Below are 12,545 nucleotides of genomic sequence, written 5' to 3' on the forward strand. Positions count from 1 at the left end.
AGGGCTGGATGAACACAGCAGGCCAAGCAGCATCATAGGAGCAGAGAGGCTGACGTTTCGGGCCTAGTCTGGTCCAACGTTGAATCCTAGGGAACTCCCTCCCTATTGTATACCAGGGTGCCAGCACCTCTAGTATATCCTGCCAGTGGGGTAAGACAGGCCCCAGGGATGTTGGTGTCTGGGACATTCTCTTGAAATCATATCTTCCTGACAATGACTGTATCAGGCTTTCGCTTGGACTAGTCTCTGGGACAGCTTCCATTTCTGTAACAGGCGCCCATATGTTTGTAATGAGGATTCTGCAGAGTCAATAGGACTGGGTTTGCTGTTATCACTTCTAATGGTTTAGTCAATTTTCTATGGTATTTCTTAGAGTTTTGTCAACACCTTGAAATCCAAATTGTGTCCCCCTTGCAATTCAGACAAAGCTGAGTCTTTTCTAAAGTCATGACGTTCGGTTTATTCTGAATTTTGCCCTCGTGCAGTTTGCTTAAATACTCCATGGGCTGTAGATAAGAATGGTGTTTAATTTTCTGATTCAGGTCACTCACAGTTTACAGGTTTCTACTTGCTGTATTGAAAGACTTTTTAATGTTTATTACAATGTGTATTTGTATACTAACCATACTGTCCTTAGAATATTAGAGGGTCTACCATGTTACTCAAGGTGAGGCAGTAGTTGGGTTAAAACTTGACAGGAAGTTTACAGGAAATGTGCACTATTCTATCAGTACTCTGAGCTCACCGTTGCAAGAAAGCAGTTTCATGTTGCTTAAGTGTTTGGAAAGCGCATCAGATGCACGTGTGTGTGTTTTTGAATTGTTTCTGAAGAAACAGCCAGCAACTGTAGGCAATTAATTGTGTTCCATTTGTTTGCAATAACACAAAATAATCTGGGTCACCAAGGGAAGAGAAATCTGAGCTTTGTAATGAAACCTTCCATGTGGGTACTTATTTTTTGTGATTTTCTTTTATGCTTTTTCCTTTCCCATGTGTGTATTTAGATTTTTCTCAATGATTTGAACATGTAGGGTATCTTGTTGAGGTAGCTAGCATTGGGAAGTTGCTCGGTGAGATGGATATTGAACATCTCACATTGCAGTTCTAGGTGATATTGTTGACTCGGGTGGGTGATCATGGGTGTGGGGGTGGGCCCAGAGTAGGTTGCGTGCTGTGTATAGCTGAGTAAAAGATAGCTGTGAACAGGGAACCAAAAAAGGTGCATCCTGCACATTAGTGGGCCTGTGCAGTTACAGGTTTGCTGCTTATGGTGATTTGACCAAGGAGGATGTGTGGTGAGAGCTGCCCAGACTGCACAATGCAGCATTCATAACGTGGGCTGGATGGATCTGATGCATGGCAGGACCATCACAAAACTATGTGGGGTGCCAGGATTGGATGTTGAAATTCAGCCAGACTTGTATCTCAGCAACAATGGATTGCTGAGAATATCAGGATGCTTATCTGATGTCTGGTAAAGGATGCACAGAAATTTCCTCCAATTAAATTTTGGGAGCATTGAAGTCATTGTTTTCAATCACAGCTCCAAATTCCATTCTGTAACTACCAACACCATCCCTCTGCCTGACGATCTGATAAGCCTGTCTCTCCACAAGCTTGGTTTACGTATGATCCTTAGATGAGCTTCTGACGTCGTACTCATCCTTTTGTAAAACCGCCTGTATTCACTTTATTAACATTGTGGAGGTGCCAGTGTTGGACCGGGGTGAGCAAGGTCAGAAATCGCACGACACGAGGTTATAGTCCAACAGGTTTATTTGAAAACCTAAGCTTCCGGAGTCTCAGTCCTAACACCTGAAGAAGGACTTCTGACTTTGTTAACATTGCTCAACTTCCCAATTTGACTGATCTGCTGAACCCTATATCCGTGCCTTGTTTACCTCTAGACTTGACTATTTCAGTACACTGCTGGCAAGGTTTTAACTTTCTACCCTCTGTAAACTTGATGTTATCTGAAAGCCTATGGACTGTTCTGAGGAAGGGCCACCGGACCCGAAACATTAACTCTGTTTTTTCCTTCACAGATGCTGCCAAACCTGCTGAGCTTTTCCAGCAACTTTGTTTTTGAGCCTGTGAACTGTGTCTTGTCTTGTAGCAAGACCTGCTTCCCTACCACTCTTGTGTTCACTCATGTAAATTGGCTACTGGACAAGCAATGTCTTGAGTTTAAAATTCTCACGCTAGTTTTACAATACTTACATGGCCTTGCACTTTCTATTTCTTTATAACCACCTCAAATTCCATGGCCCTGGGGTGAAATATCTGCCCCCCTCTAATTCAGGGCTCTTGGCCATTCCCAGTCATCGTTCCATCAGTCATCCCTTCTCTCCAGCTCCCTTCTCTCTCCTGCCCTCCACCCCTCTCTTCTCCACCTCACCCCACTTGCTTGAGACTTGATGCCTACCTCTTGGATCAGGCTTTTGGTCATTTGATCTAATATCTTCTATTGCAGTTCTGTGACACTTTGATTAATAATGCATCAGCTGAAGGCTTTGGGAGGTTTGTCACATTCAAGGTATTCTATAAACATTTATTGTCGATTCTTTGTTAGATGTTAACTTTACTGTTGCAGGGATTTCTGATTTTGGAGAAACAAAATGAGCAAAAACTAGCGATAGGTGTAAGAGAAGTAAGAAATAACTGTTGAATTTTAAGGAAGAAGAACAGAGTTGAGATTAAAAGTCTATTAAATGGGTGTGCAATAAGCAAATTAAACAGCATTATTGAAAGGAAGCAATTGACTTGAAAACACAATTTATCTGGAGGAAAAAACCACATGGTAACTGGAGACACAAATCCTTCCCGGAAGCTCTGCGATGATTTTTATTGTTACAAAGCCACCGAGCAGTCTAACAGTTAATTACAGCATGATCAATTTATAGTTAAAACAGTGACTTGCACAGGAAGTTGAAGGTTTTAACAAAACAACAACAGGAAATGAGCGAATGTAATATTTTAATATGCTCATTGATCGATAATTATATAAGGTGGATCAGAAACTGTTTACAAATAGGTACAGCTGAAATGAATGTTCTGTTTTGATCTCCCAATATTACAGGTGCAAGTCACTGTTTGCTGCCTGTTCAACTTACCATGTTGCTGCAAGCACTGTTGAGTTGGTAGTTAGCGTGTTTCATAATTCTCTCATCAGTCGTCCTCAGGATTGATGATTTATATTGAAATGTCTTTCAAGGAAAAAGTTCAAACCATTTAGATTCTCAGTGCCACACGATTCGGAGTCAGGCAGATGGCATTTAATGTGAATTGGAAGTTCATTTTCCTTAGAGCACCAGGATATTCAGTCGTTCTAGGTTATGGAAGTAGACTTTGCAGCTAACAAAATCTCGGAGGGAATGTAAAGAGCATGGAGACGCAGTGAACCTGGAAAATCGTTTATACAAGAGTGGTGGTGTTAGGTTGCTAAATTCTCCAAGGTAAAGTTTGTTACACCAACGTTTCCTTGTACCTTGTGGGGCCTCTTGCCGTTAAGCCACTAATGCCTCTTCCTCCTTTGGTCACCTTGTAGCTCTTGAAGAGCAGACTCAATTGGAGGAGAATGTGTGAGCGGGGATTGGAGAACCAATACTTTAGTACACAGAGACGAGGACTGGAATGAGTATACAGAAACCGAACAAACTGCTGATGCTGTGATTCAGGAACAAAAACAAAGTTTCTGGAAAAGCTCAGCAGGTCTGGCAACATCTGTGTAGGAAAAAAACAGTTACTATTTCGGGTCTGGTGACTCTTCAGAACTAGCAACTACCATTTTTGTTTGATTTCCAGCATCTGTAATTATTTCTTTTATTATAAAAGAATTAATATGTTGAGGCATGTCGTTCGCTAGTTGCTGCCATAACTCCTGAAGAATTTTTCTCCCCTTCAACTTACTGTTTTTCATAACTCTACTGAAATGAAGATCACCAGACATACCTTTCCTCGTTCCTTCTCCTTTCAGCAAACCACCTCCTGCTTTACATTACATTATATGTTTATCTCTCAAATAAATAACAGACTCTAATATTTCCCTGGGTTTATAGTTGAGTCTTCAATACTTTCTCACCTGTGGAGGAGGAATTGTGTGCACCAGCATAAAGCGTCGGTTGCATATGATGGACACGAGCTTTTTCAGTTGATTACAAAATAATTCTGGGCTGTATAGGTAATCTGTGAAGCTGCAACAATGGATATAGAAAACCTCTGAATCAAGTCCTATATTTGTAGGCAGTAACTATTGTCACAATATTTATACACAATTCTACGGTGCAAGTATGTACAGAAACCTTATTTAGCTAATTTTATTTCCAGCATCAAATTTCTCGACTTCATGAAAACCAAGATGGTTGCCGAAAGAATTTTGAAAGTTTTGAGTTGATTGCTTCTCGCTGTTGATAGTTTATGGCTTCAATTGAGGTCATATGATTGATAGGCTCCTCACAACTGAGGAGAGAATAGTAATAGTTTTTCTAAAGCTGCCGGTGTTGTTGTCCCTCACTCAATGTCTGCCAGTTTCATGGTTGGCAATCTGCTGACTCAGCAGGCCAGTCCTGGAGCCACCGATCTTTGGGCAGAGAGGTCAAGATTTGCTGTGAAGAATGGGATGTTCTTGAGACGGGCTCTTTCTCTCTTTCCTTTTGCTTTTGTTGCTTCTGCACACCAGAGTTTACCTGGTCAATTTCTGACTCTTAGTTTGGTAGATGAGGTGCAGCCACAAATTCCTCTCCTACCAATGTCAATTTGACCTCCTTTCACAGGCCTTTAGGGTTTCCTTAAAACATTTTTTGTGTCCTACCTGAGACCAGGTGCCATCCTGTGGGTTGCACTGAGGGCTGTGGACAAAAGTTGCTATTCTATAAATCAAGATGGTGCAGTTTGGTTTCTCCCACTGCTAGGGTGGGCGTTTCAAGCTGTCTATTGGAGAAGGGAAATTAGAGCACCCACGTACTTGTCTATCTTGTCTCTACTAATATACTCTGATTTTCAAAATGGCTAACAACTGCTTAGTCTTTCTTGGATGAATTCTTTTCCTATGAGCACCAGAGGAACAGAATTCTTTCAAAGATTATATGCAATGAATTCTTGAGGAAATTATAAAATTAGTTTGAGCTTTATTGATGCAGTCTTCAAAAGTGCACCTTAGGGGAGACATTTGGCAGAATGACTTCGAGGTTGGGATGTTTTAAGCACTTTAGTCCTGGAATTGACCAAATCTTGCAAGTCAACAATTTGTGCTTTTAGAGTGGAGCAAAATGCAAATCAATGGCCCCAGAGCAGGCAGAACGTGGCATGTCTTATGCAACAATACAGTTCAAATAGAGAGTTTGGAACTGCAGAACTTTCATGCCAGACAATAAGGCAGTGTGGTCCCTTCAGTGAGGGCTGTTAATGAAACCAACAATTGTGATTTTAGAGCAATCTTGCTTTCACAGGTACAGTATTTTATGTTGTAAACCTCTATGCCATGTTTATCACAGTGATTTGAATTCATGCCTCTTGATTGTATGTTAAATATTTAACTCTGTGCTACCATTATATTTTTACTTCAGTGTATAATGTCTCACTTTTTAGGATTGACAGTGCAACAGCTGACCAAGACAGTTTAAAGTATCCTTTGGCCAGGGATCGGGGCAATTCTGCCTCCTACGGATTGCATTCTACCAGTTCTGCCAGTGTGTCTCGGTATAGACACGATGATATTCGGATCCTTGCTGGATTTCAGAATGAAGAAGGGGGTAAGACATGCTTAAAGCCTCAACTATTTTCAACTCTAATTTCCTGACATTGAAAATCGAACTCCTTAATGATGCATTATTTGCTTCTAGTGTAGATTTGGATTGACAGTTTTATTCCCGACACACCATGATACTTAGTGAGTGAACATATACTTTGCTCTGTCATGAATAAATAGATTAATTATTTGGGACTCATTAGGGTTCTGAATGTGGAAACACTGCATTATATTTGATAGCGGCAGCTGTGATCAGTTGGTGGTATTCACCTGAGTCAAAGTTGTGGTCCAAGGCCTACCCCAGAACTTGAGAATTACAATCGAGGCCAAATTCCAGAGGGGGTGCTGCCTTTCTGATGAGATGTTAAATCAAAACTCTAAATACCCCCGAGAGAATATATAAGAGCTAGTGGCATTACCTAAAAGAAGTGCATGGGAATATGGTGTCCGTAAATCACCACCAACAAAGTGGTTAGCTGGTTGCTGTTGCCTTGTTGATTGTGGAAACTTGCGATGTACAAATTGCTACATTACAGTCGTGACATGCTTCAAAGGTTATTCATTGGCGTAAAGTGCTTTGGGATGTTCTGCGATTAAGAAAGGTGTCGTATAATTGGAAGCATTTCTTAAAACCAGCTCGGCTGTCGCTTTATGGTTCTTGCGCGTTTTCCATGTTCACTTTTCAAAAAAGTGTTCGTGCTAGGACAGAGTGTGGCTAGTTTTGTGTCAAAGTTCCCATTCTTAGTATTATGAATAGAATTTATTTAACTTTTTTTTTTCCTAATTTCACATTTCAGCAATACTACTGTTAACACTGACGTTACAAGTCCTAAGGTTTATTCATCTATTTAAAAAAAAATTGGGATACAGGCCTCAAATGATTATTGTCCATCTGGGGAAAATATTGTGCCAACTGAGAGACTTGGTCATTTCAGACGGAAGTAAGCATCACTATTTGTTGAGAGACTGGAGTCTTTTAGATCAGAGCAGTTAAGGGTGACAGCTTTTCTTTAAACTACGATGTGAACAAGTTGCCTGCCCGCCCATTTCCCCCCACCCCGGCACTGTCCAGTTGTGGTTTGTTCAGCACTGTAATTGTTTCCTCATTGGTGGCTGTGCCTGCAGCTGCCTCAGCTGGAAGCTCTGGAATTCGTTGCTTGTACCTCTGCCTGTCTCTTTCATTTGTGAAATTCTCGCTTGATCTGTCCTTATTGACTAAGCCTCTGGTCATCAGTTCTAATGTATTCTAATGTGGCCTGTGCCAAATTTTGTTTCATAGTATTTCATTGTGTTTATTTGTAGTTTCAGTACAAAGTGGTCTTTCACTTGGTTACCACCTTTTGTGCCGTCCAACATGACATGCTTGGCCAACTCCCCAGGCAGCAGCAGGTGCACTGTGGTCTGGATCTCTGGGAGCTGATGGTGCTGTGCTTGTTGTAATGGGCCAGGCAGGAAGCTTCCCCCACAACACACTCAAAAATATCGTTAACGAACAAGTTCATAATGCTCTTGGCCTTGAAGGAGATGCAGGGTTCATCACTTTGTAGATGGAGTAACTTTCTTTGCTGGACGACCACCGCCTCTTGCTGTTCTTCACTGACAGTATCTTGAGTTTCTTCTTGCCCTCCTTGGACGCTTGCTGCGTTTTCTTGTCAGCCATCATAATGATCAATTCTCTTAATCATCTGTTGCCAATTGACCTGCATCTCTCTGTTGGATATTTTTAATCATCCTGTTTAGGCATATTATGACAGGGCAGATGGGACTAGAACCTGGACCTCCTGGCCCAGAGGTAGGGACACTGCCACTGGACCACATGAGCAGGCTAGCACTTTTATAGGAGTGTGTTCTGGCTCAGCAGCACACACTCGCTGCTCTTCGCAGCTTGAAGATTCCAACTGAGTACAGAGATACTTCATCTTTGGCCAGTCATGACTCTTTCTTTGTGGAACACCAACATTGCAGCCCTTTGAAATGGTAGTTTCAGTCTATCAGAGCAGACGCATCTGTTAATAGCAAGTTCACACAGGCCAGCAGTCAGTTCGTGATGAGTAATAAATAGGCTGATATTTAAAGTTCCTGCAGAATTGACCCAGTATGATATTGGCCAACACCTAGTTTGCTACTCCAGTGCACATTATTAGAAAATGTCCTTTTGGCTTTGTTTTGTGACCTCGGACTAAAAGTATCGCGTTAGTTTTGGGGAGCAGGGAGAGATTTGAATATCAACATGGGAAATGATTACTTGTCCGTAATTAAATGAATGTTATCACATTTGCTTTGGATGTGGACTGTGTTGAAGTTTCAGGGTTTGTGATATTACATGCGTTATTTCTGGTGTTATTATCAGCTACTGTTTTGAGTGCTTTTTCTCTGATCTGTATTGGTGTATGGAAGGATGTTTGCAGTCTTTGCTTCTTGGGCTGGAAATAGAGGTAGCGTCGGTTTACCTCCATGATCTAAGGATTCTTCACATTTAACACTCATTTCATCTAGTTAAATCAGTAATAACTTCATTTACGTAACTTTGAGTAGTAGAGATTTGCAGTACAATTTGCCTTGCCAGTGTAGAGTACAAATGTTCATTGTATGCATAGCTAGGCTAAATTTTTCGTATCACTTTAAGTACCAGTTTATGATGGATTTACAAATGCACTATACTGAATATTGCTTTCTGTCGTCTCATCACTTTCAGCTTCATTATTTTGTTTAATATTCAGAATTGACTTCATCTGTTTAACAGCTAAAAATTGCTAATCCCATTGGACATGCTTGGTTTTGCACATTTAACTTAAAGCCACTACAGTGGTTGTGCTTAGTTTCCTGAAAGTGCAATGGTAACTAAATGTGGAGGTGAACAACTGGAACAATACAAGCATTGTGTCAACACAGCTTACATTAGCAGGTATAAAGGAATGGTGATGTAAAACCACCACATTGAGGGAGACAGACTGTAAGTGCTAGCCTGAAGGACTGCAGATGCCATACTAAACTAGCGTGATGACTGTCAGCATGGTGATGATCCCAAATGTGCAGTGTAATGTGGCATTTGTTTGTATTTTTAAAATCTAATTATCCTTAGTCATAATTGTTTGAAGAAATTGCTTGGGGCTTTTAAACTCTGCCCCTTTCTCTCTCTCCCTGTAGAAAGGAGGTCAGAAAGAGTAAAAGTGGGAATGACAGCAGAAATTCTGCTCTAAAGGCAGAGAATGAGCAATGGACAGTGTGCCGTAAGAGCCTGCCTTATGTCAGGTATGGGACTAGGTTAGTATTACATAAAAAGCTGATATAAAAGCACTGGGAATGTAACCGCAGTTCATTGGGCTGTGCTAAAATATGAATAAAAGTGAACCAAGAGGAGATCAGATGTGGGGAAGGATCAGAACTAATAAATGTCACAATACACTTTCAAAATTGGATAAGACTGCAATAAGTTAAACAGAATCTTGTATTGTAGCAATAATTTAACTGCAATTTATTTCATTATCCAAAATAAAAATCACAGTACTAGAACTTATGTACATTTCAAAATTAGAGTGTACCTTCTGTATTTTCTAGACTGTGACAGAAAAACAATCAAAGCCAAAATCACCAAAAGTCATAAATCACACAGCCCAGGTTGCTTTTATTATATCATCTCTGTTTCATAATATATCTCCACTACATCCCTGATTATGCCTCCCAACAACATTGCAGCTCATGGCCTAGCAATCTTATTGGACCCTGATCTACGTATTTATCATGGACCTTACTGCCTTCCACTGGGTATTGGTCAAATAAAACAGATTACTTTCAGGAAATGATCGGAAGGCATCAGGATTCTGGGTTCAAGTGTCTCGTTTTAGCTCTCATCAGCTGGGAGTTTAAAAACTGGTGTACAGAAAGAGAATGGGAGGCGATGGCTTGGTGGTATTATCGCTGAACAGTTAATCCAGAGACCCAGATAACGTTCTGGGAACCCGGGTTCGAATCACGTCACAGCAGATGGTAGAATTTGAATTCAATAAAATATCTGGAATTAAGAATCTAACGATGACCCTGAATCCACTGTTGATGGTTGGAAAAACCTACCTGGTTCACTAATGTCGTTTAGGGAAGCAAACTACCATCCTTACCTGGTCTGGCCTACATGTGGCTCCAGACCCCCAGCAATGTGGTTGACTTTGAAGTGCCCACTTGCCAATTAGGGATGGATAATAAATGCTGTCTGGCCAGCGATGCCCTCATCCTGTTAATGAACAAAGGAATTGTAATATGTCATTCAGACTATCTATACAACATGTAACTATTGCTGGTTGCTACATGTTATGTTTTATAACTCTCTAAAATCCAATCTGTTTGTACGGAGTTTTGTACCCAATTTACTTTAAATGTTCGGGTTACGCAGAGAACTATATACCTGCACAAGTACAATTAGAATGCATGATTTCACAGGTGAAGCCAGTGAATATTCCGTTGTGCTGATCATGACTAATGTTACATTCAAACTTTGGTTCCTTTTCAGGAAAAATGCTCAGTGCCTCAGCATTTTTTAAGATCAGCTGTTTTGCTGCTGACTTGTTTGGAAGTTTTGTTTTAAAAAACCATATCTCCGTTGTTCGAAGCTGGGAAATAGGTTGGAGTTTGAATACTTTTTTTAAAAAAAATTGAATTCCCGAAGCTACCCCACCATTCATACAAGCAAGGCTAAAGGTTTGGTGTTGGCCTTGCAGAGTTTCTGAGCCATATTGTTCAGCAGAGACACTGAATTGTTAATGGACTAATTTCAAGTCCTTTTTTGGGATACGCAAAGTGTTAGTGCTGGAGAATCTCAGGGCAATTTTTAGGAATTGGGTAGATGAATGTTGGAAGCTTGATACTATCCAAATTTGTTTAACAAGCAGTGGAGGATTTTCATCCCATTTAGTCTCACTGGAATGTGACTTCCATTTAGAAGTGGAAAAACAAGCTTCAACAATTCCTTGATAAAAATAAAGTGCTGGAGAAAATCCAGTCTGAGTGTATTTATGGAAAGGGAAGCAGAGTTAATGTTTCAAGTCCTATATGGCTGCTTCTTGGAAGATGACTCTTGTAAGAGGACATTTAATGGTGTACGTGTCCTTCAGTTGATGTGTAGGATCTTCCGCAGACAGGTTGATGGTACAACTCTGGTGTTTTGAGTCATCCCCTGTACATTGTCCATGTTTTATTCAGGTACTGAGGTGGCAGTTATGGCTGTGTGGTAGACCATGAATTTGTTTCAGTTTTTATCTTGCCATCTTCAAACACTGGCTGTTCAAATGGTGAAGGCTGCACTAGCTGATTCCAGCTGAAATGTCTCTGCCTGCTTTCTGTGAAAGGTATCTACTGATAGTCGTAGAGCCATACAGCACAGAAACAGACCCTTCGGTCCAACTCGTCCATAAGACATAGGAGCAGAAATTAGGCCATTCAGCCCATCGAGTCTGCTCTGCCATTCAATCATGGCTGAGAAGTTCCTCAACCCCATTTTCCTGCTTTCTCCCCATAACCCTTGATCCCTTTGATAATCAAGAACCTATCTAACTCTGTCTTAAGTATACTCAATGACCTGGCCTCCACAGCCTTCTGTGGCAGTGAATTCCATAGATTCACCACTCTTTGGCTGAAGAAGTTTCTCCTTATCTCCATTCTAAAAGGTCTTACCTTTACTCTAAGGCTGTGCCCTCGGGTCCTAGACTCTCCTACCAATGGGAACATCTTCCCAACATCCACTGTGTCCAGGCCATTCAGTATTCTGTAAGTTTCAATTAGATCCCCCCCCCCCCGCCATCCTTCTAAACTCCAATAAGTATAGTCCCAGAGTCCTCAAACGTTCCTCATATGTTAAGCATGCCGACCAGATATCCTGTATAAAGCTAGTCCCATTTGCCAGCATTTGGCCCATGTTACTCTAAATCATTCCTAATTCATACACCTATCCAGACGCCTTTTAAATGTTGTAATCTTACCCACTTCCTCTGGCAGCTCATTCCATACACTCACCACCTGCTGTGTGAGAAAGTTGCCCCTTGGATCCCTTCTAACCTTCTCCTGTCACCTTAAACCTGTGCCCTCTAGTTTTGGACTCCCCCACCCTGGGGAAAACACCTTGCCGACTTACCCTATCCATGCCCCTCATGATTTTATAAACCTCTATAACGTTACCCCTCAGCCTTGGATGGTCCAAGGAAAATGGCCCCAGCCTATTTGGCCTCTCCTTTTAGCTCAAACCCTCTGAACCTGGCAACCTCCTTGTAAATCTTTTCTGAACCCTTTCTAGTTTCACAACATCCTTCCTATAGCAGGGAGACCAGAACAGCACGCAGTATTCCAATAGTGGCTGAACCCAGGTCCTGTACAGCTACAACATGACATCCCAACTCCTATACTCAATGCACTGATCAATAAAGGCAAGTGTACCAAACGCTGCCTTCACTGCCCTGTCTACCTGCGACTCCACTCCACAATGAACCTGCACTCCAAGGTCGCTTTGTTCAGTAACACTCCTCAGGACCTTACCATTAAGTGTATAAATCCTGTCCTGATTTGGCCTTTCCAAAATGCAGCACCTCACATTTATCTAAATTAAACTCCATCTGCCACTCCTCGGACCATTGGCCCATCTGATCAAGATCCTGTTGTTCTCTGAGATAACCTTCGCTGTCCACTACACCTCCAATTTTGGTGTCATCTGCAAATTTACTAACCGTACCTCCTATATTCACATTCAAATCATTTATATAAATGATGAAAAGCAGTGGACCCAGCACTGATCCCTGTGGCACATCGCTGGTCACAG

General features: G+C 41.3%; 1 protein-coding gene across 1 annotated transcript in view; it reads left to right on the forward strand.

Annotated features, from left to right (window-relative positions):
- The window catches only part of smg1 (SMG1 nonsense mediated mRNA decay associated PI3K related kinase), a 170,708-nt gene that overhangs the window by 30,703 nt on the left and 127,460 nt on the right, over positions 1–12,545 (forward strand). The window contains exon 2 of the mRNA XM_048609660.1: positions 5,587–5,750. Within this exon, the coding sequence (XP_048465617.1) occupies positions 5,587–5,750 (164 nt within the window). The remainder of the gene's footprint in view (positions 1–5,586; positions 5,751–12,545) is intronic.

Source organism: Rhincodon typus, chromosome 21 (assembly GCF_021869965.1).
Source record: "Rhincodon typus isolate 14 chromosome 21, sRhiTyp1.1, whole genome shotgun sequence".
NCBI classification, from domain to species: domain Eukaryota; kingdom Metazoa; phylum Chordata; class Chondrichthyes; order Orectolobiformes; family Rhincodontidae; genus Rhincodon; species Rhincodon typus.